The sequence below is a fragment of the Erithacus rubecula genome (assembly GCF_903797595.1).
Source record: "Erithacus rubecula genome assembly, chromosome: 1".
In the NCBI taxonomy this organism is placed as follows: Eukaryota; Metazoa; Chordata; class Aves; order Passeriformes; family Muscicapidae; genus Erithacus; species Erithacus rubecula.
Genome location: NC_136658.1, coordinates 104,224,480 through 104,248,942, shown reverse-complemented (window position 1 = coordinate 104,248,942; position 24,463 = coordinate 104,224,480). Strand labels below are relative to the sequence as shown.

The following is a 24,463-nucleotide window of genomic DNA, read 5'->3' as shown; positions in this document are numbered from 1 at the left end:
CAGACAAATGTTATAGACCTCCTTTTGCTAATTTTGTGAATATTCATGGCCTAAAATTCTAAGAAGCTGCATAAAGGCAGAGATAATTTGGGCAGGCACCTAGAACTTCACATATCCAGTACAATTTGAGATGAGTCCATAATATTCCACCAGTTTAAGAATTATATTGGTGTTAATTATGAAATTAAAGTACTTTGTAATAGCTTCCTGTTTCACTCCTAAAGTGATCCCAGCTTTTCAGCAATTTCTTATATTTTATTAAAGTTTTATTCTAGATTTTTGTTGTTCATAATTTGTTAAATAAGTGTAAAATTTAAAGCAGAAAGACAACAGATTTTCAAACTTCTTAGAAAGGGCATAACAGTGAGTGCATCAGAAGGTTTCCAGAGGAGGAAAGTGTAAGAACTGTATTCATTTCCTTCTGCTTACACAGCCTCATGCATTGCCCCTGCTCTGGTTTATGGGATGTGGTACTGCCTGCACAATTCTTACTGTAATTCCTTGGGTAGTGAGAAAGGTGTAGCACTGCACAGGATGTTAAATTTTTCTAATATGTGCACTTCTAAATTCATTTCATGTTAAATATTCTACCTTTTATGCTATCCTTTAATCCCCTCTCACAAATTGTTTCTTGTTCAGATGCTTTTGTAACCTTTTTCTTTTGCTGCCATTTGTCTTTAATGCTTTTTTTCTTTCTTTTTAATTTTCTGCTTCTCATGTGGAATAGAAGAACAATAAAAATGTGAAACTGAAAAAAGATGGTAAGGGTGGGCTGAAAAACAAGGATTCTGATTTCACAAAGAAGGGCTCAGAATTCAAGTCTGGCTCTTTACAAAAGCAGTCCTCAATTTCAGAGTCACCTGGACAAGATTTAGAAAAGAGGAGTGCCTTTGTAGGGAAGCCTGTGGCCAAAAAAAGTATAAAGAAAGGTAAATCTGAGCATGTACAAAGAGATACTACTTTGAAAAGTCATGCTCAAGAAATTACTGGGGACAAAAGCATTATAGTGAAAAGGGAGAAAGAATATGTGGAAAATCCTGATTTTTTTAGACAGGATGCAACTTATAATCTTCCCACTGAAAATCAAATTCTGACTGAAAAAATAAGTTCTTCTAATAAAAAGCCAAAAGCTGTTAAACCTAAGCAATCCCTTAAAATAGAGGTACTTCCTTCTGCTCCCAGGGATCAGCCCCAGACAGATTCATTAACTGTGCAAGAATACAATCCTGTTAAAAAGCAAGGGAGTCAAAAAACAACAGAAAGTCAAAACAAAATAAAGGATGGTGTTGAAAAATCTGACAAGTGTGAAAAAATAAGTGTCACAGGACAAGAAAGTAGTGCAGAACAGAAGGAGCTTAAAAAAAAGCATCAGTTTTTGAAACAAATATCTGTAACTTCATCATCATCATCTTCAACTGAGAAAAGTACTAATGATCTCCAAAAATATATACTTAAGGAAGAGATCCACTATGAACACAGAGTTCTCCATAGGACAAGGAGAACAGTGACACATCTGGACTTAGAAAAAGACAGTGAGATTGAGAAGATGCAAGCTACAAACAATGAGAAAGAAAGTATAGAACAGACTGATGTAAAAAGCCTGAATGAGGAAGAAACAAGCTCTGATGCTAAATCTAATGTAGACAGGCCATTAGAAATTAAGAATGAGGAGGAATCTGAGCAGGAGCAGGAGAATGAGGACAGTGAAAAGGGTGAAATTGAAAAACTGGATGAAACAATTGACAGTGAAGGTAAACTAGGGGAGGAAGAAGAAGAGGGTGAAGTTGAAAAAGATAGAGATGAAGTTTCAGTAGAAAAAGATGAAGAGGGAAAAGATAATGAGGAAGAAACTGAAAAAGAATCACAGGCTGAAAGAGACAGTGGGAATGAGGGTGCAGAGGAGACTGAGGAGGTGAGCCAGAGAGATGGCAAAGATCAAGGAGATGAGCAAGACAGGTTGATGGAGGAAGAAGAAATGGTGAGTGAGGGAGAAAAGGAGGATATGGAGGAGAAGTATGAGAAAGAGGAAGGCACTGAAAAAGAGAAAGAGCAGGCTAAAAGTGAGGGAAGAGATGAGAGTGAGGAAGAAGAGGAAGATACAGAGGAAAAGGAAGAAAAAGAGATAGAGGCAGAAGAGGAAGGAGCAGATGAAAAGGAAGATGAAAAAGAAAAAGAAAGGGAGAATGAAAAAGACAAAGAAGGTGAAGAGGAAGAGTTGGGAGAATCATTGGCAGGGAGAGAAGAAGAGGTATCTGAAGAAAAACAGGATGAGGAAGATGAAAATACAAAAACTAAGGAAGTGGGTGAGGATGGAGTGGAAGAAAAAAGAGAAGATGAGAAAGAGGAAGGAACAGAGGCAGAGGCAGAAGGGGAGGAGTGGGGAGAAGATGAAAAGGAAGAAGAGGAGGGGGGAAATGAAGAGAAAGGGGAAGGTAAAGGAGAGGGAGAAGGAGTGGAAGAAGATGAGGGAGTAGGGGAGGAAGAAGAGAGTGTTGGAGATGAGGGAAAAGAGGGAGTGGAAGAAGAGGAAAATGAGGAGGAAGAAAAAGGAGTGGAAGCAGGGGGGGATGAGGAAACAGGAGAGAAAGGAGGAGTGGAAGCAGAGGGAGATGAGGAAAGAGGAGAGGAAGAAGAAGAAGTAGAGGAGGGAGAAGAGGGAGGGCAGGAAGAAAAAGGAGAAAGGGAAGAGGGGGAAGAAGAAAAAGAAGAAGAGGAAGAAGAAGAAGAAGAGGTAGAAGAAGAGGAAGAAGAAGAAGAAGAAGAAGAAGAAGAAGAAGAAGAAGAAGGAGAAGAAGAAGAAGGAGAAGAAGAAGAAGAAGAAGAAGAAGAAGAAGAAGAAGAAGAAGAGGAGGAAGAAGGGGAAGAAGAAGGGGAAGAAGAAGAAGAAAAAGAAGAAGAGGAAGAAGAAGGGGAAGAAGAAGAAGAGGAAGAGGAAGAAGAGGGGGAAGAAGAAAAAGGGGAAAAGGACGAGGAGGAAGGAGAAGAGGGAGAGGGGGAAGAAGAAAAAGAGGAAGAGGGTGAGGAGGAAGAAGAAGAACGGGGAGTGGGGAGAGAAGGTGAAGAGGAAGAGGAGGAAGAAGAAAACGAGGAGGAAGGGGATGTAGGAGATGAGGAAGAAGAGGATGAGGGAGAAGAAGATAAGGGTGAGGAAGAAGAAGCAGAGGAAGAGGAAAAAGCAAAAGATAAAAGGAAAAATTATAGTAGGAAACTTCCAGGAAAGAAAAACAAACCCAGGAAGCCAGAAAAGACAGAAAGTTCTGCTTTACCAAACAGCTCTAAACAAAACATGAAATCCAAACGTCACTTAGCAAATGGTTTCCATAATTCAGAACAATTTTGGAACAATGTGCTACCTCATTATTTAACACTAAAGTAGCATAGACTACTGGACAGACATTTTAAGCCTATTCAGGAAACAAATTGATTTTTATTACTTAAAAGAAACTTTTCAAGGAATCAAAGCATACTATTATGCATATAATGCAAGTGCCAATTTCTTAAAAAAGATCGAAGAAAATATTTATATTTAGGATTTTTTTATGAGAGAAATCACATTGTTGATACAATCATTTTCACAATCATGTTTATCATGTATGATATATAAAGAAAATTAATTGCTGAGGAGGTAAACTGTGTTTGCCTCTTAATCAGTGTAATCTTTGCCTTTGAATCAGCAATACACCAATTTTAGCTGCAGGACAGTTTACTTGATAATGTGCCTTACATGGAAAGACTTTCAGTAAATTAGGAAATGTACCTGTTTTAAAATTTTAGTATCACTCCATCATTTATTCCCCCTACTTTTAATCTGTTCATACATTGGTAAAATATTCAAGTACCTAAATTAAAGAAAGGACAAGTTGCCAAATTTACAGAGGTCAGCGAATGGCAGGTAAATGGAAATGCAGACTTGGGTAAATGATGGCCTAGGACTTCTCAAGGGCCTTAAGGCTGACTTCTAATTTTAGTGTCAGCACAGAATTCTGTGCAAAAATATACACACAGATCTTAGAATCTGGTTTAGATTACATTAGAGTTCAGAATAATTTTTTAATATCACACTTGGTGATAAGATAGAACTTAAAATTTGAAATATACACCTCTAAAACATTATTTTATTTGTTTATACTGTACAATACACAAAAGATTCTGTATCTGCCTACAAAAGACTCCATCACATTAGTCCTCTAACTCTGAGGTGTTCCATGAGGGGGAATATATGTTGTTGCTGTGTGAAACACATCTGTTTTCAGGATCAGAGCAAAACATTTTCCTCATTGGAGGAGATTTATGATTTTTCCTCCTAAAAAATCCTATCTGTAATCTCCAAAAAGAGGAAAACCAACAAGTCAGATGGAATAGTAAAGAAAGTGGCAAGAAAGTCTGAATTTTTTTCAAAAAGACAAAGGTAATACTTTTAGAATTTCTTTAAAATACACAAAGAAATCTTGCAAATTATTTTTGTAAGATAATGCATCACTCTTTCAACCATCAGGGACTGAACTGGCAAAGGAAGAGATAGGGACTCATCATGCAGCATTGTTACTTGAATATTATGCCAATGGGTGGTCTGAGAAATTTTTGTAAACAGATCTCAGTATTGACATTCTCTAGAAAACTAGTTATTTAAAGCCTACTTGAAAATGAGGAGAGAAGAAGAAAGGAATCAAAATGAGTAAATGTCATTCAATAAAAATGTGAATTGAATCAATACGTGTTGAGCTTATGAAACATTTTAATATTGTTTTGTAAGATACTGGCATTAAATGATCTTTGACATGATGTCTCCAGAATTTATTTTCTAAGAAGCCTGTAGCAGATCAGTAGTTTGCCAGTAAATCCTACTCCAGGTCCAACCTTCCTGCCTCACTCACCCCTTCCATATACTGCATTTGAAGATGAGATCACTTCAGTCACATGCTGTGCCTAACTACAGCAAAAAGTTACCCCAGTGACTGTATTTTGAAAATACAAAATGAAATTTGTGAAATTTGTTTCAAACTTTGGGATTCGGTGGAACACATTCTCTTAATATCAGCATGTGTCTTTGGGGCAGGGTAAGTATCCTCATATTCTGTTTGAGAATATTTTATCAGTTAAATGCCCTTCCCAAGAAATCAGCTCTCTCTAACAATTGTATATTTTGTCAGTGTGCTGTCACTGAACTCCTCTGAAAACACTTCCCTTTGAAACTAAGTGGAGTTGTGCTGTGTTATTTTATCTTTCTTAGGAAAGATTAGGGTGTTACTGTGATTAAACTTATTTTGAAAAGTATTTTTATAGGCCTAAAACTGGGTTTCTTGGATTTGACATCCACTTTGTGGTTTTAAAATTCATTGCTGGGAGAGAACTGGGCTGTGAAAAATGGAACAACCCTGTTATTTCTAGTTTAAAATATTTCCTAGAGAGAGGGAGAAAGGAAAATAGAGAGCATTTTAAAGCAAGTGATTTCCAATTCCACATAGGAATGGCCCTTCATTTACTGTTTGATTGCAGCATTTAATATCAATTCTTAGGCAGATGAGGACTATTTGTTGTTTCCCTCTTAACACATGCTGATAGCAGAAAGCTTTCCAAGAGAGTGAAGGAAGCCAACTTATGGGCATCTCTTCTTGTTTTGTCTGGCTGAAAATTCATTGATTGGAGAACTGATTTGATGTAGTTTTGTGGATCATTTCTGTGGTAGGGGGAAAGCAGAGCTTTACTCCAGCACTTCTAAGGGTTTTCCACAAACTCGTTACATAAATTGTGCTCTGTGCCAGCATTTCTGGGCTTTGAGGGGACTTTGGAACTCCATTAGCATAACGACTGGAATTTTATTGAGTTTGACTCATTCTGGTTTGTAAAGTTTGCTACTTGTGGTTTTGTGAAAATTCAGTATATCCTTGGTATTCATTATGGCATACAAAGAGATTTATATGCAGTACTGAAGAAACATGGCAGAAATAGTACTGAGTTAGTTTTTAATAGTGAAAAAAATCCTGCATTAGAGAGAGAAAAGAGCAGACCAGACAATTGCCCAGCCCAAGTATCTGTCCATCTTTTTTCTACCACTGTCTACTTGTGAGTGCCTGAAAAAAAAAAAAAAAAAAATTAGAATATTAGAGTAGCACAAACAGGTTACTTCATCCCTGTAATCATTCAGTATAATGAATATATTCAGCATTTTCAATAATTTGTGGTTCAGCAGATATACGTATTATATTTAACATCCATTTTCTTCTCATTAATTTCTTTCAATCAATTTAGCATGTTTTGGAAAGTAATTCTTAGATTTCTTTACACAATGTTCGAAGAAGTATCTCCTTATTTACATCATTTGATATCTTTGTATTCTTGTAGCAGAAAAATCTCTTCATGATTTATTCCCTAATGATTGTCACAAGAAAAAACTGTTCAGTTCTGAAGTTTAAATCTACAATAAGTAGTTTATTGATTTATTAATTACAGTTAACCAGCAATCAACCACCTACCTGTTTAATTCAAGAGCAGCAACACAGCAGCTGACAGAAACACTGGACATCTTTGAAGTGTTAATAAGCACCTGTGAATTTCTAGGCACTCCCTGCAGCTGGTCTCAGAAGCTTTAATCCCCTGCACAGCCTCACAGACACATTCACAGAATTACAGGGCACTGCTGCCTTTTCCAGTGGGTATCCAACACCTCTGGCACTTCCAGAGGGCTGGGTGCAGGTCTGAGCGTCTGCTTACAGGTGAGGATGCTCTGGGTGACTTTGGAATATTCTGTAGCACAGCTCTTGTCTTGTGCCTGCAGAATGTCAGTAGATACATCTCTCCATTTTAACTGAACATATCAAACCATTTATTCAGATTGTAGAACTCTTTGCATAACTGATGCTAAATAACAAAACCATCCTTCTCCAAACTACATAGAATGTCCAGGTTTCACTCATTATTTTTTGTTCCAGTTTCTTATCTGGATGAGTACATGGATATTTTTTAGAACAAGGCCTTTTAGAATTATGCAGAAAGGACATCTAGTTTTTGTTTCTATTGCTCTTACATTTTTTTTCCTCCTAGTTTTTCTTGCCTTTAGACATCTATTAATATAAATTTTAGCTTATTTTCTCTCTTCTACATCCTATCTCTCACGTAGCATTAAGGATCTGTAAAAAGGCCAAAAAAGGGCAAAGTAAATGTGAAAGGGTAATTTTTCATCTAATTTCTAATTGTGGAAGTGATAGTGTCTAGTACTCTAGCAACCTATGAGCAACTGAGCAAATTTCTTGCTTGCACAAATTGCAAACCCATAGTATTGTGCTCAGTAAAGTTCTGAACTTGTTTGGGATCCAAAGTCACTCACTGAGCTGTAACATTCTTATACACTTATTTATGTTTTAATGGAGACAGGAGAGGTTAACTTATTGCATATTGAAAGGAGCTTTGGCATCAGAAAATTGCAGTGCAGAGAGCAGCAAATATTTTATTTTTCTGTCGCCAAAAAGAAGAAGCAAGTACACTTAATCACTCTTTTTTTTTAAGGATTTATGATAGTGCTCATTGCTTTTTTGCTTGTCAACCTCATACTATAATAATTTAAACAAATATTAATACTTTTATCTCAAACCCCCCTGCTTAGTTATGAAAATAATTCTTATAAGGGCCCTGAAATGGTTAGTGTAAAAATACTGACCATTCTGGTTTTATTTCTCCAGCATTGAAATATCAGAAATTACTCTTTTGGTCTGTAGTGGGTTGCAGGGCTGTCTGCTGGAGTATCACAGGTTCAATGGTATGGGTTTTGTGCTTTATAATTTGTCATGACCTTTCTCACAGAGTCTCAGTTGTGGTTTGTGTGAAATGTAAAGTATTTGTGCTGTCACATGAAGAGCATGAGAGAGAGAAACAAACATGGCTTTAAAATAATTTTATATTAAACAAAGCTTTTATCTGCACCTTTTTTGTAAGGATATAGATCACAGTAGTATTGAAGAGTAATATTTCAAACCGCCTGTGTACTGTTAGTACAAGAGCCTGTGCTGTTTGACTGGAAAGTGAACAATAAATACCAAGCTAAAAGGAGCTTGTGAGCCACCCTGGCAGAGCCTGGCTTTCTTACAGGAAGTGTAAAATACTTCACTCTCATTCTATCCAGCATCTATCCAAGGCACAAAACTTCTTTCCTAATTAGAAACACAGCAGCAGAACTGCTGCAAAATTTAACCTCTTTTACAAGGCACTTCATTATTATCTGTGAGCAGAAAAAGAGCAAAACACACCTGAATGTGTTCTGTATCAAGAGTACAGAAAGAAGTCAAGCTGTGCTTTAAATCCAGCCTTGCAGAGGCTGAGGGAGAACTGCCACAAGTGCTGGAGAGAAATTCCATGGGGAAGCTGCTGGCACTTGCATTACTGACTTGGATGTGCCTTGAAAAATCTGTGACATGAGAATGGGCTTAAAGATTAGTGATGGTTGTGTAAAAATTGCCACTTTTACATCAGAGTATTTTGAATTGGGGGCCGTGCCCTGAGACCCAGTCTTGCAGTCTGTGGAGGTTTCAGCAGTGACTCATGGACCAGCTCTTTGAGGAATGTACAGAGTTAAAAAATCTCAAAAAATCTTCCTGCCTGCTTTGGTGCTTTGGCAAAAATTTGCCTTTGCCAGTGTTTTTATCGAAGCACTGAATGAAAACCAGCATGATTAAGGCAGGATTTGGAAGAGACATGCAGTACTCTAAGCTATGTGCACAATAAAAGCAGAAAGTAGTGACTATCCTCATTCACTTGCAAATATACAGGAGCTGCATGACAAACTCCAGACACTAAAATTTTTTTCTATAAGGATTTGGAAAATATGCACAATCTGCATCCAAGTGTGAGCCAATATTCCTAAGTAATTTTTTTTTTCTCTGTGTCTCTTAGCATTAAAGATACATTTTATACAATGTAATATCTTCCAGAGACACAGTAAGTTTTTTCAGATAACACCAACATATTCTGGAGCTGCCCATTGTACTTCTCCTGTTTTGCTTAAGTACCCATGAGTTATTTTGGTATGCTATTTCTGAGTGACTGAATATTAGAGGGTATTTATGTTACTATGTAAAATACTTCATAAGACTTTATACTTGATGTAAACAGTCTGTAACTTGTTTTATGGTTTTCACAAAACATTTAAAAAATTCTTTCTAGATCTATTGAAGTTTTTTTCCCCCTTTTTGCTTGGAAATTTATATTTTCTATTTGTTCCCCAAAGAAAGAAAACTTTTATAAGAAGGTAACTGTTTTGTATATGAAAGGTGTAGTATATCTGAGCTATTTCAGATGTGACTTATCTTGGGGACTAAACAAAAGATGTGTTCTGTGTTGCTGAGAGGAGAAACCTTTAGATAACTCTATTTAAACTTGTAGTGAAAACCTGAAAGTACAAATACTTCTTCAGAATGTAGTTTTAAATTGCAGTGTTATACCTTGGTAAGTAGTTATTTTTATTCACAGAAGAATGCAGAGATATATCTTTCTCCATGTACACCTACAGCAGCAAACTGGGAAACCATAGAATAATTACACTAAATCCAACTGATATAATCTTTATGAGAACATCCTCAAAAATTACTGGCTACTCTGTGTAATAAAGGCCAGTGTGGAATCTCAGGATGATATCTAAAGCCTTGGTTAATAAATGTAATCTGTTTAATCTTCTTAATGCAAAGTATATGCACTGCCAGCCTATGACAAAAGTGCACAGGTCTGTGGAGACTTGCAGGTTGTTGTGTTCAACTTTTAGTAAATAAAATATGTTGTGTAGCAAAATATGGGCCAAAAGAAATTTAATGGAGGGTGAGTCTGTTCAGTCAGTCTCTCTTTTTTCCCAGGGTGATGCCATCCTGTTGGAGGGCACGGTTGTGGTAATTAGTCACATGTCCAGGGTAATCAGTGTATCACTATGTGGCAACTGCTACTTCAGAATGTTTTCTTCCATATTTACAAGCAAGCATAACTATTTTAAAGTTCCGGTTTTGACATTTAACAATGGAAACTCCCATCTGACATAAAACTGGTTTCCAGTGGTTTCATTGCACAGTGTGTCTGAAATTACAAGTGCAGCATTGCCTTAGTTTTCCAGAACACTTACACAACAGCAGTGTTAAGGGACTGTAATAAGTATCAGGTAATCCATGTTAGGTGCTCTGAACATAAAATTGTGTAATTAGGAAACCAATATAACCTAGTAGAAGTCTAGGTATTAACTTCTAGACAAGTTATGGTGGCAGGCTCAGCTTCTCATTGGAAATTCTTCTATGTGTATTCAGCTGAGTTTTTATGTTTGTCTCCATGACAATATATAAGGAAAGCTTAGTTTGGCTGCTTTATCACTTGTAAGTTGAAGGATAAGCTGCTAAATCTCTCATTTGAGTGCTCATGTCTTTGAATTTTGTCAGTCTTTAAATTGGACAGCTTTCTTTAATAATCATTAAAGTGAAGGATATTTCTCTAAGGCTTAGAGTAACTGAGCTAATAACTTCTTTATATTAATAGCTACAAAATAAAAGGCAGTTCAAGTACCTGATGACAACTGGCTAACACTGTGGACTTCCAGGTGTTAAGCTGTCTCTGGCACAGCTTGGTAAGAAACTACATGGTGTGGATCTTAGCTTTGCTAACAGTTTTGTCAGGCAGTATTTCCAGTCACTTCCCATCAGATGCCTTGACACCCTGATCAGTATCAAGAAAATGTTACATGTCTACCCATCCATGTACCTCCAATCCACAAATGGTAAACTGAATTGTTTGGTTTTGGGGATGTTTTCACTCATCTGTATGTAAGATCAGGGTTGGTATTGCTACTTTCAATGCTGTTTTAGTAAAATGTTAACCCAGTGTGTTTTCCCAGCATGGACAGTTCAGGAGTGACATGGATGTGCACGAGGTTTATGGACAGCAGAATGACAGCTAGCATAGGATGTGATTCTTCTCCTATTCCTGTTTTTTCCTGCTTCAAAGCAAGAAGATAGTCTGTAGAATGAGTTTTGTGTTTATCAGTGCTCCAGAAAGGGAGCAGTGCTCAGGCCATATGAAGCACTGTGCCCAGTGCCCGACCTTGGACCTAACACCCATCTACTCAGTCTTCTACTTCATAGGGAAATTCATACTTGGTATTTATTTACTATTCATTTATGCTGTACACATGCAAAATGGCCATGAGAATGCTTTTGGGCATGTCAAGCTAATGAGCTGGGCAGGTAATGGAGAAATATGCTCCTCAAATGAGTAAAAACTCTGCTAAGCAATTGCTCGTTTCGGGCTCTTGGCAGAGCACCACACAGGAACAGACATGCAGCTACCTACTTCATTCTCAACTCTTTAATAACCTTCTCTGTGGATTTTTAACAGTTTCCAAGGCAACTGCAAACAGAAACATGTCTATAAACCAGAACTTCCTAGAACTCTCCACTTCGAGCTGTGCACATAGTAATTACAGCTTTCTCTTCATCACTGAGTTTTCACCAGATTTTTAAAAGATCTGCAACTAAATTTGTCCCATCAGTGTCTTTGAGATTTTCTTCCCTAAAAATATAAAATGGTGGTGACAAACGTTATTTTGACTTTTTTAGGAGATGTGGAAAGATACCATAAGCCATTCATTCTAAAATGCCAATAATGAGCAGCCCATCTGCCAGAGCTGTTTCCATAAATTAAGCAGGAGGGGTTCACAATGAAACAATTACAGAAATACAGAGAAACCTTGTTTGCAGCTGTCATTTGAGTAAGGTCTACCATGAGATGTGTCTCAGTCTTCGGTGAGACTTTTAGCCAGGGCATGGCATCAGGTGAGACAACAGTACAGAACAGAGCAATGTTTTTTTCCCTCTCTCATGTGGAATAGGACTGCATTTTTATAGAGCATTATGTAAAGAAATGCCCTTATTCTGTATTAATCTGCCCAAAGAAAAGCCAGCTACAGCCATTTTAGCAAAAGAGTTATACCCACTGAGTTATAACCACTAAGGCAGTACTTTTGCCAAAAGTGTCTCCATAAGCTTGTGTTATGGGCTGATGTTTAGACTGGCTCCTCTCCTTGCTTCCCCCATGCAGCTGCCGGCCCCTCCCTCGGGCTGTTTTATCTAGGCTCGGCGAAGGAAGGAATTGTAGAAGAAAAGGGGGCGGGGGGGAGGGGGGCCTTTGGAGCTCTTTTTTTCCCCAAATTTGTCCTAAACTTGGACAGCTTGGAAACAGCAGATTTATGTTTAAGAATATCTAGTTATGAAGGTCTGGATTTACAGGAAAACCAGAATAAATGCATGAAAAAAAATCAGCGAAGACAGCTCTACAAAAATCTGTGTAGTGGGTTAAATCTGCAAGGTTATATTTTCTAGACTGCAGTTGTCCTGTACTGATGTATTATACTAGAGGTACAAAATGTTTAAGGCTGTTTCATAGTAACAACCACGGTTTTGTCCTTGAAGAAACTGGAATCTCAAGCCTAAATGAAACCAGTTTGAAATATTTCATTTGTATGCTCTCTACTACTTTTGGCTTTGTCTGTGTGACCTTGGCCTAGACAGCTTCTCTGTGGCTCAACTTTATAGATATTACAGGTATTCTTTCAGGAGTATCTTTCTATGAAAAAGGACTTTAGAGTGAAATAAGAAAATAAACCCCCTAAAGCTGGCAAAAGAGAAAATGGAAGAGATTGTAGATACATATAACATTTGCATATAACTTACACATGTAATACATATATATACACATATATGTACTTTAATTAGTAGCCTGGATTCTTAAATTCTTCAGGTACACGTTTGAATGGCCAGATGATTCATCCTTTAAGGTAAAAGCCTTAAAGCCATCTGTAGTATGACATCCTCAGATCATTCCCTACCATTGGTAAAATCTCCAAAACATGCCTGTAAGTGGACAAGCAGAAGTAACAGTAATAGAACTGTGCTATCAGAGTTATGATGCAAAGTGTGCTATTTTGGGAGTTGAGCAGGTGAGGTGACAGCCAGAGACACCTGTGAAAAGCTGCAGTAAATGGGAATGGGGTCAGTCTGGGAAGTTAAACAAGTGTCTTCCTTAGAGTAAAAGGAGTGAGGATGAGGAGTATGGCTCAGTTGCTGAAATAAATTCATCTAGTGTGGTTTTAGGTGCTGTAGGCTGTGAGCTGGGGTCCAGAATGATGCAGGTCTCCATAAGTCCCCTGTAAGGATGTCTCAGATTCCTGGGATGTGTGAGTTGTGCTTAGCAAAGGAGTTCCACCAAAGGTCCCTGTGCTCCAGCTTCTGGAAACATTCACTGGTGGTCTCCTCCTCAGCAGCACCTTCTAATGACCATGAGAATAGCTGGGCAAGCAACAGGCAAAACTCCAGAGAACAGAGAAAACATTAACAAAAGATAGGAGACAACATTTGGAACTGAGTGCAGGGAGTTCAGTGTAACAATCATTCCTCCACCACACTTCCAAAGGGTGTGCAGGCACTTCCCACCAGTTACCCCTGTGACATTGGCTGCAGTGGAACACAAGTGTTCCCCTTCTGGGCAGTGATGAGCCTTCACTTGATTTCACCTTGGAAGCCCTTGGTTTAGGCCTTTATATTTCTGCAATGGGAAGGAGAATGTTTCTTACTTAAATTTTGTATTTTATGCTGTTATAAGGACATACTGGCATAATAATGACAATCTGGTTGAAGGGAGTAAGAAGAATATAATTGGTTCATTTTTTTAACACATTTTGCAAAAATATTTATGCTTTAAAATAGTTATTTTATAATGCCCTTGGCCATTTTATTTTTACTATATTGAAGTTTTATCTTAGGCTGAAAATAACTTAAATTCAAATTATAATGTCTGTTTTGAATCACACGAATCAAAGCATTTCTTCATTAAATTTTCTTGAGAATTAGATTAGGGTTTTTTGTGTGTGTGTTGGAATTACTAATGTGTCAATTATGCTTATTTCAAACATTTAAAATAAATATTTTCTTTCCAAAAAGAAATTGTTTTCATTGCTTTTCCTTTAAGGAGGCACAGGTTGGCAAAACATAAGTCAGCTGCACTCCTAATGTTCCCTGGAGGGCAGTTTTTTAAAAATACATTAAAATTAGCAAACTTTGATTGAGATCTCCTGTGCCTGTTCTTCTGTCTACTCCTTAGAACATTCCCTTCTGAGTTTTCTTGTTCTTAGTCAAATTCTGATGTGTGATGAACTGCTGTAGGATGAGGATCATGATCATTGTACAGCTTGAGTTTCAAAATTATGTTTTGGCAATTTTGTCTAAGGAACAAAACTTGTCTGGAGATGAAGAAATAGATGATGATGACGATGAGGAGGAGGAGGAAGAAGAAGAAGAAGAAACAGAAGAAGAAGAAGAAAACGTAGAAGAAGACATAGAAGAAGAAATAGAAGAAAAAGAAGAAACAGAAGGAGATGAAGCAGGAAAAGAAACAGAGAAAGAAGAGAAAAAAGAGGACAAAAATGGAAAAGAAAAGGATCGTAAATCACCCGAGGGAGAGACAAACAGTAGTAATAGTAGCACTGTGGAAACTGGAGAGGTAAAGGCATTTACTCCTATAAAGTTGCTGGTCTCTAAAAGAATTTGGTTCTACAACTTCAGTTTGATACATGTGTAGCCATCCTGTAAATGCATGGTTGTTGTTTGGGGTGGTTTTGGTAGAGGGAGAAACACATGTAGGTGTTAATAGTTAGACATCTCTTTTTAAAAACAATTTTGAAATAGGGTTTGTGGGTTTTGGTGTTGTTTTTTTGGTCTACAGACAGAGGAGATGACTCAGAAAGAGACCACAGAGGAGACTACTCAGGAAGAGACCATCATTCATCAGGGTAAGAGTACAATTCCTAAGAACTGGACATTCTAAAGACAGATAAAAGTTTTCTAAACAATATTCTAAAAATACTGGACAGCACAGCTCTTATTTATAGTTGGTAAAGCAGTTCTTGAGAGATAATGAAATTTGAGGGGCAATCCCCATTACTAATTGTTGGTGATTTGAAAGAAATAAATACTTTTCCCAGTTATGTGATGGAGCAAGTCCATGAGAAGGATTTCTCTTAGGACTGTATCCTTCTAATAGCAGTTCTGGCTGTGCAGTGCCAGAATCATGGTAGTTTTATTATCTCTCAGGCAACTTCTTTAGGTGCCCTGTGCCTCACTTCAATCAAGAAGCTTCTCAGAATTCTTCCCCATCTTTTTCAGCTGACATTTCCTCGTTCCATTCACAGAGATTATTTTAGGTGAAGTGTGATAATTGCTGAACACTGTTCAGGATGCTGAAGATGTAAGTCTAAAAGCTCCTTGCAGCTTTGATGGCAGTTTATAAGAACTGTATATTCCTTTAGAAAAGCTGGGGAACATGAAGTTGGGTGCCCTGTATGTGTAGGACTTCTTTTATTTTAGAAATTTTGGAATAATCTAGAATGGTTCTCTTGAAAGAAGATAACAAGTGTGATATAAAACAGACCACAGCCTTTATAATGAAGAAGCTATGCCATTTATTTTCAATATTATAATGGAAATAGCTTGTACAGAAGGGATGCTTAAATATTTTCCACTATCCAGTGATCTGGAAGTTTTGATATTAAGTTTTAAATTTATATGATTCATACAGGGAGTATAGGAAAATTTAAACACAGGAACATCAACTGAGATAGAAAGTTTTTCCTTTCCCAGAATTGTTTCTGTGGAATAAACTTCATGCTGAACTGTAACTCCTGCCCTAAAAGTCAGCTTTACCAAATTAGAATATACTTGCAAATAAGTGTGCAAGACATTGTCTCCTGTCAGCAAGGGGAAACTGTGTCAAGTAAAAATCTTTTATATATTGTCACTGCTGTAAATGTTCTGTTCTGAAAAATCAAGCATCTGGAGAGTAGTATCAGGACATTATATGGAGAGATTAAAAAATAAAAATAAACTTTTCAGGCTAGGCATCAAGTTTTACTGAATAGTCTGATTGATTTTTAAGTTTTATTTAGTGACCTCTACTTCAAAAATAATCTGAAGAGTAATTTTTTCTGCTTTTCTGTACTATTTTTCTGATTTGCATGAATCAGAAGAAAGTTAATATAAACATTTATATTATTGTAGAGAAGGCAAGCACTGACAATAACACTGTGAACAGTTCTTCAGAGAACACTGATGATCAAAAAACTGGAGGAATTGTGGGGAGAAAAAAGGTTTGTAGCCTTATGTTTCTTTCTAGCTTTGCCAGTGGCCAAGAAACCATTGAGCAGTTACCAAAGTAAATACCTTAACTCACATGATCTGCATAGATTATTAAACTGATGAGCAACCTGTTCCTTCTGTTTAAGACTTGATTTTAATTTTTGATAAAAGAACTTTAAGTTGTCCAAATAACAGAAATGAGGTAAAGCCTATTATGGCCTCTTCATGGATGGCATGTCCCTGAAAGAGAGATTGTTTATCACATCATGTAGTGGTAAGGTGAAAACTTAGGACTTGATTCCTAAGGGACATTATCTAGAAAGATTTCCTCCCTTATTTGTCTCTGAAAGCAGCAGCTGAGCTCATTGACCTTGCATTTAGTTGTATCAAGCACTGATTGTCATACATATATATCTCTATATGTATATGAGCATGCTGAGGAGTCCCTGATACAGAATTTCCTGCAGGTTTTAGGATCCAGAGGCTCCTGCAGAGGCTGCTGGGTTTCCTGTTGACAAAAGACTTTAAGCAGCATTTGATGTGTGTGGCCTCACTGAGCACAAGCACTGTCATTAATGGCAGCACACACATTTATCAGGAGGCATTGCAAGCACTGAATGCTCTGGGGCTTTATTTTTGGACCTTGCCTCAGGCTCTTATTTGAAAGAAACACAAATAAATGCACCACTTACAGAATTGTGTACAAACTGTGCGATGTGCAATCACTTTGACTTTTCTGATTTCCCATGTGCTATTTCGCCACATTTCAAATATTGCAAATGTTTCTTGTTAACATTTTTCAGTAATTTTGTTTTGAAAAAAAAAAAATTGCCAAGGAGAAATCTGTCAACCTCATTTAACTTTAGTATATACAAAGAAAGGTTTTTGTGTTTTTTTATCTTGAATTTCACTGCTGTTTCAGTCATATAATTGACCTGTTTTTTTCACTTCAGTTTTCCCTGTTTAAGCGAAAGCCACTGACAAGCCAGAAGGATGTATGTAGCAAAAAGGAAGACAGCTCTGAAAAGCCATTACAGAGTGAAGAAAAAGAAAAGGAAGATGTACCTGATGAAGACAGTAAGGATGAAAATCAGAATACACTGGAGAATTCCAGTGAAACTGTGACTAATCAGGACAGAAGGGTGAAAACATGTGTATTGCTGTAACACTGTTAAACTATATGAAAATGTGACAGTCTTAAAGCACATAATGCAATTTTTACTTGAAAACAGTAATGACTCGAGGTATTGATGGCTGCTTTTTTGATTGATTGGATTGCTGTAATTTTAAATAGGCAGATAATTTTCTTGGTATTTATTGATAATTTTACTACTTCAAAATGATATGCTTATCAGCACCTTGCTGGAGTTCTGTGGCCTTACCTGTTGATGTTCTAAAACAAAATATGGGGGGATTTTATGCGAAAAGTTAAATACAGGCATCTTATGTTTTTTGCTAAATAATTTTATTCTGGATCAGTCTACAGAGTACCACTTTCAGCATGATACTCCTACAAAATTATAATATCTGATGTAAGATATTATTTGGTTTAACAACCAGTTAAGAATATTGAAGGTACTCAGAAATATACATGTTATTTTCTGTTTTGACATAGAAAAAATAGCAGTAAAACTTTCAAGTTAACTTGTAGGGCATTATGGAAGAAGTTACTTGAGTATGTGCCTAATTTCATGCATGGCAGCAGTCCCAGTAGAAACAGTGTAAGCACAGAATTATCCTGCCAAGCTGGGATGGGGAGAAAGCTTTTATTTCTGAGAGGTGCTGAAAACCTCTGCTCCTGCTGAAATTGGCATAGGCTGATGGGCCTCTCCTCATTGAATCAGGCCCAGGGAAAACTGGACACCCTCCTGTTTCACTTGGATTCTAATCCTGTATTCTCTGAACATCCACACTTTAATGAGTCTCCAGTGACGATTTTCTTACAGAAAAATAATGTAACCAGAGGTACTGTGGCATCAGTACAACAAACTGATCATTATGGGGTAAATATTCATGTTTTTCTCAGGCAGACTGGCTTTTCTTCAGATGGACACTTAGAAGGAAGAGCCAAAAATCAATACAAATAAAAACTGCTTAACACCACTTTAGCATTGAGAAGCAGAAATTCTTTATTCAGCCAGATGCTCATGGGGATATCTCCTCAAAAATATTGTGCAGGCTGAGTACAGAAAAAAGGTCCTGTTTATATATTGTATTTTACATACATAATCACTGATTTTCCCAGAATAAACATACATGCTAAATATTTTTCCTGAAATCATTAATATATTTTCCCTCCCCTTTACATGCACCCTTCTGCCCTGGAGGACTCTTTGCTGGTCCCTGGTGGTTGGTGACCCCAAAGTGATTCCTGACCACACAGTGAACTGGTGGACAGCTGGGCTGGTTGCTTCCCAGTTTTTCCTTCCATTTTTTTAGTTTCAGAGTTGCTTAAATTTTATATAAAAGATCAGAAGTGTCCAGAGTTGATTTCCTCCCAGGAGTTGGTTCACCTGAATGCTTTGACCTTGTAAATATGGCCCAGATTCTTTCTCAGGGCCTCCTCTGTGCTTCCTTAATCATCATACTAAAAACCTGGGTGCTTGGGCCATCTTTTGCCAGGGTTACTCAGGATCCTTTTGTGTCTTTTGTTTTTGTTTGGGCTACTCCTGTGTTTTGCAGTGAGCCTTACTTGAGGGGGTTTTCTCCTCTATTATATTTATGTATATTTTTCTGAATGCACATGTGGTTTCTGTTCTACTTGGATATTGTTGAGAAGAGTGAAGTGGAAAAGGAGAAATAAAGTGAAGGGTGCCCCCATTAATTTAAATAAGCTTTAATTATTTTTTTAAGGGGAGATAAGGAGTCATAGAAATTTTTACTGTAAGGTCAATTTCTTTTTTTAAAGGTGAATGAATTTAGTGAGAAATATTACTTTAAAATGGGAATTACCCTCAAATCTAATGCTACAGAAGTTTGCATCATGGACTGTAAATTGCTGTATGTCTGAGCAGTTTCAGAGACTGGTATATTTATCTTGTCCACACACTTTGCTCAACAAGAAGCAGGAATATATTAACCCATTCCAATGTATTTTTTCATGTTTTCATTTTTAATAAAAAAGATTAAACAAATAATGTGCATGTGTATTAATTTACAGGGGTTTTTAACAAGTTCACAACACTTACGATAAAAATGTGAAAATTTTTTATTACTGAAATGTTTTCATAAAAAGATGAGCAGCAAAAAAATCTAGAAACATTTATAGTACATCTTTCTCTGTTTTTTTTTTTTTTTTTACTTTCCCAAAGATTAATTGTATCAACTTAAGTCTTTATTTCTCTTTTTTATAGTCCTGCCATACAAGTGAGATTGTGCTTTAGAATTGTTTGGTTTCTAAAATTTTACCACTAAATTTATCACTAGGTGGAGTTTGTGCTCTTCAAAGGTGTAACCAGGCCCTGGAGCCTGAAATTCTCCTTCTCATGGCCCCTGGAAGAAGTTAAAGATACTCATTCTGGATCAAATTTTCTGTTTCCAAATCATCAGAAAACTTTATGTTTTCTGGCATATTGCTTTTAGCATAAAGTACCTCAGTGTATTTATTTAGTGCATTTTGAAAGTCCTAAACTGTGTGTATTTGTAAAAATATAAAGATAAAAAATATACAATTACCCATTTATTTCTAAGTATATATAGATGGACAGTGGTCAAGTTCTGATAAATAAATGTAAGTCTAAATGTATATGTTTGATTTAAACTGAAGTGGTATTTGCACCTTGCATACACAGGGATGCATGTATGTGCACTGAGACATATATGTGTGCATTTATAGACAGATTACAGAATATGTGTGTATGTGTGTGTGCACATGGATGATCAAACATCTGCCTGACCTCCTGAAATTTCCATTTAATCCATATATTTACCTATGCAGTTTTACTGCATTCCAGGATTCATGTATGCAGCTGCTGTTCCTATGCAAGTTTGTGGTGACTGAAATTAAAAAAGGAGAGAACATGCTGTTTAGACACTATTTTATATGGCCAAAGTTAATAATCATAATCATAATCAACTTTGTGCAACTTCTTCCTTTTTCTTCCAGGTATTACTTGTACAATATGCAAAATACATCCAGTGTTTGTTCCTGAGGAATATTTTAAGTCATTCTGTTGACATTAAGGTAGTTGAAAGGAACTGAATTCATATCATGATGGTAAACCACTGTAAATCCTGATATTCAAGAATACAGAAGCTAATCTTGCATGGCTATTGAGAGACTAAGTATGGGTTCACTTAAAATGTATTCATGTACTTGAGCTACTTCAGCTCTTTAAAATATAAATATAAATATAAATATAAATATAAATATAAATATAAATATAAATATAAATATAAATATAAATATAAATATAAATTCTAAATACAAATATGCTATCTCTTAATTCCCTCAGTGCTTTTAGGAGCTATATTATTTATACTACTCTCTAATTAAAGGAGTTTGCTACATTTTCACACTCTGTTATGTCTAAATTCCTTTAAGGACCTAAACAATGTTTTGATTAAGTGTAATGAGACCACCATCAGTGCCAAGAACTGGAGACATTAATGCTTTGGTAGTAAATCTGCTTTGCTTAGTATCTCAAAGTGATGAGCTCTAAAGTTCACACCTATTTGCCTTTCAAGACTGTTTTGGGATTACATTTTATTCGTGCTATGTAATTACAATTTTCTTTTTCAGAACCACATTGTAATGACTCAGCAAAAGCCTTGCAAAATCTAAAACTGGCTAAACTGTAGTTCTTTTATTTGTACACAAAGAAGTCTTTTATTTTTGAGACCATTCCCATTTAATGTCAAAACAGTTTAGACACAGCTGTTTCCAATCACACTCATCAAAAACTGAAGATATATTAACAGTTAGAATTTTAAGGGATTTTAACAGCATTAAAAAAATTAAAATACCGAGTTTTGTTTTTCAGTACATCTGTTAAACATGAGGCCATGTATCTGCTGATTTCCCATATACTGATGCATCAGTCAGTGTCTAACTGGGAATGCAGTATTGTCTTCCCCCCAAAATCCTCTGTTTTGCTCCAAGAACTTGCTCCATGTATGTGCTTTCTGTGTGCCTGACTCATACTGTCATGGTGAAATTTTCCATAGCAAGGGTTTTGGTAGTGGAGCAAGTGAGGGAAAGTTGCTCCTTTGTGCCATTGCAGGGAGTAAGGGCAGGAGGCACCTTTGACTGGAAGAGCCAGGGAGGTTTCTTCAGATCATTGGTGAAGGGAGCAGGAAAGTGCTCAGGGATGGGACACACAGCCAGAGGCTGAAGAACATTTCACTTCCCAACAATACACTGGTTTTACAGTCAGGGAAATATCTTTTATGTTTTTGATGAGGAGTGTGCCACTGAGGTTTAGGTGTGACCTAGTAAATAAATTTATTAGGATAGAACTTAAGTTTATTATTTCCCACAAGAATCTATGTGATCATCATCTGTTATTTAAGCTTAAAGAACAAGAATTTCCATTGGTGTACATCTTCTTGACATTTTTAGTTAATGCTGTCCTCTCATAGACTGGTCTCTAGTGTTTCTTTCCTGTCGTTTTAGGAAAAGCAGCTTTCTATTAGGAATCATGAATATACCATTTAAAAATGCAAAATGAGCCAAGTGCCTTTGACAGGCATAGCACGTGCAGGGGAGATGATTTTTGAAAACTGCCAGTGTTGCTGCCATAAACATCATGAGAAAGTAATAATAACCCCCAAGATTCTAGGAATTGTACAGAAGAAATGCATGATGATGATGATGATTATTTTATTTTAGGACTGTCTATTTCTGCAGCTGTTTACAAGAGTAATTCTAAGTATCAGAGCATTTGCATTCAGTCAGGCAATTCACTGGGCTAAAACTGTGTGGTTTGGATTTGGGCCATATTTGTCATCCTCCTATGGCTAATTAGACTTTACTGGAGGATTCAAAAAACTTCATTACACACATATCGGTTGCCTGGGTATTGTTTTTATTTCCTTATCATTAGTTTACTGTTTGGAAAAAAATACTAGACTGTTAAACATTATTTAAATTTGATTTTAATTAATTTTTCCTCTCCATCAAAAGCTGTATTTTTATTATAATTGCAATTGTTACTGCTAATCTGGCATAGAGTAATAAATTTATGCTTCTGAACTGCTATTGAGAAAAGCAGAAAAGAAAAATGATGTCTTTAGACTAACTCTTTGACATAAAAAGAATATTTTTTTAAGTCTCCAAGAGCATTTAACCTTGCTTTGGGCTTTATTTTTCTATTCAACCATGATATTTTCACACATTTCAGTTCTCTAGTGTTGCTTGATTTCAGTCTTGAAAATTTTCTTTTACCTCTCAACAGTCAAAACCTGAATTTTCCATGAAAAGCAGACTGGTTAATTCTTGTGTAATGCTAGGAGTGCCAGGAACTCCAGCTAACCACAGCTTAAGTAGTTGGAATTTTTTTATAAAAATTAAAAGCTGAACTCAGAGAAAATAAATGGACTGTGCCTTCTAATTCAATATAGGTGACTTTTTAAAAATTCATTCGTAGTTCCACATGTTCCTCCTATTAAAAGGTCCCTTAAGAAAACTACAAAAATCAAATTTGTTATTAGGAATTCAATATTTTTTTAAAAGCTGCCTTGAATCTGCCTTTCAAGCCCCAGTCTTTTGGGTGATTTCACATTGCTGTCATCCTATCAAACACAAAGAATGAGTGTTACCTGCACAGAGAAACTCCAGAGCAAACTGGAGCCTGGCTGAGTGCACACCTGGGCACTGGGGCTTTTCCAAGGATCATTTCAACTGGACATGGAGGATGCATTCCCACTGCTATTTATGCTCACACTTGTGTCTAAATTGGAGCTGTAAGTTGCAGAGTGTGTGAGCTGTTAAATCTCTTGCCTTTCTCAGGGCAGTTTGGACACTCCAGGAGCAGCATGTCAGAGGAAAAGCAGCACGGCAGGCACGCCTGCTCACTGCAAGAAACCCATGCAGTGGACAGGCAAGACAAAGTGAAAATTCTGCAAACACCAGTGGTTATGTTGTTTGAGCAGATGGAATTTCACATGCACCATCAGGAACAACAGGAGAGCAGTTTGAGGTCCCACTGATTCCAGGGAGCCAAAGAGGATTCTTGTCTGCACTAACTCAGACACCACAGCTGCAGTCAGCGATGGCACCGACTGACACCTTCAACTCTCACGCTGAACAGACAACCCAGCAAGGAGGATTTGTCACCACAATCACCACATTTCTGCCCTGTGCCATGCAGTTTGAAATGGCTCCAAAAGGCTGCCCAGGACAGAGGCTGTGACCATGGGCAGGGTGGTGTTGGGACAGCGGATGGAGAAGCTGCAGTCACACTTCTGCTGGCAGGGGTACAGACCTGATATTCACAGAAATACCTAAATGAAGGCCAGTGTTTTGGAAATGAGCAGCTACAAGGATAATGCACAAAGGGAAAGAAAGAGATACCTGACCTATTAAAATTGCTTCAGGTCTCTTTATTGTTCCAGTACATTGGAATGCTGAACTCTTACCGTAGCCTTGCAGCACAAATAAAATGCAGCAATTATCACTGTCAGATTAAAACACTCCTTTTCCTGATGTTCTTTAAATAGAGTAATGTTAGTATTTTAATTTCTTCACCCATGGAAATCTAAGAATTCCTTAGGCTGCTAAACTGCAGTTGCTCTGATGAAACTGCCATTGTTTTTGTTACCATCTTTTTCATGTTTTGGCAAAACAGATTATTGAGCTCAAGCATACTCAGACTCCAACTGCACTGGGCAGAGCAATTTGGAGTTTGTTTGCTCAATTTGTGCTGAGGTCCCACTGCTAACCCAACCCCAGTAGGTATTTTACTCCAGAGAAGCTCTAGCCTGGCCCCAGGGATGCACTCGTTCTTGTGCACATCTCAGTCTCAGACAGCAAATTAGGGGATCCAAGTGGGGTGGCATCCATGGGCATTCCTGATCCAAAGGAAAAGTCAGATGATAAGAAAATGCTTTGGAGAAAGCTCCCAAAGACACCACCCATGCAGATTATTCTTTTAATTACCAGCAAGATCACATTTTTCTTAGACCAGTTTGGTATAGCCAGCCTCAAATTGTGGCAGAATTGTCACCTTCTTCTGTTTCCAGACCATTTACCCTTGAGATGACTCTCCTTCCTCTGCAATTCTGTGCGCCTTATTTCTAAAGACGTATTCCTTTCCTGACAAATTTCCCTATTTGTCCAGGAAACAGCACAGAATGTGGGAGGGACCCTCGGAACGCCC

General features: G+C 37.1%; 2 protein-coding genes across 8 annotated transcripts in view; both read left to right on the top strand.

Annotated features, from left to right (window-relative positions):
• LOC306812027 (X-linked retinitis pigmentosa GTPase regulator-like) overlaps positions 1–19,670 on the top strand; it is a 52,987-nt gene extending 33,317 nt beyond the window's left edge. The window contains exons 14-18 of one of the 7 annotated variants that reach the window (XR_013776780.1): positions 14,242–14,514; positions 14,737–14,803; positions 15,177–15,258; positions 16,068–16,156; positions 17,099–17,146. Coding sequence is in view for 5 of the 7 variants with exons in the window: in XM_079326241.1 (XP_079182367.1) it covers positions 14,242–14,514; positions 14,737–14,803; positions 16,068–16,156; positions 17,099–17,311 (642 nt within the window). In the remaining 2 variants the exon portion in view is untranslated. Of the gene's footprint in view, positions 1–14,241; positions 14,515–14,736; positions 14,804–15,176; positions 15,259–16,067; positions 16,157–17,098; positions 19,526–19,571 lie in introns of those variants that run through there. The other 6 variants (XM_079326239.1, XR_013776779.1, XM_079326241.1 and 3 more) reach the window with 6 other exon arrangements.
• Positions 438–6,220, top strand: LOC306806967 (uncharacterized protein; the record flags this gene model as incomplete). The annotated part of the gene is made up of 2 exons (XM_079316138.1): positions 438–470; positions 728–6,220. The coding sequence occupies 2 exons, from the start codon at positions 438–440 to the stop codon at positions 3,374–3,376; spliced, it is 2,682 nt and encodes an 893-aa protein (XP_079172264.1). The 3' UTR covers positions 3,377–6,220.
• Positions 19,671–24,463: the final 4,793 nt, after the last annotated feature.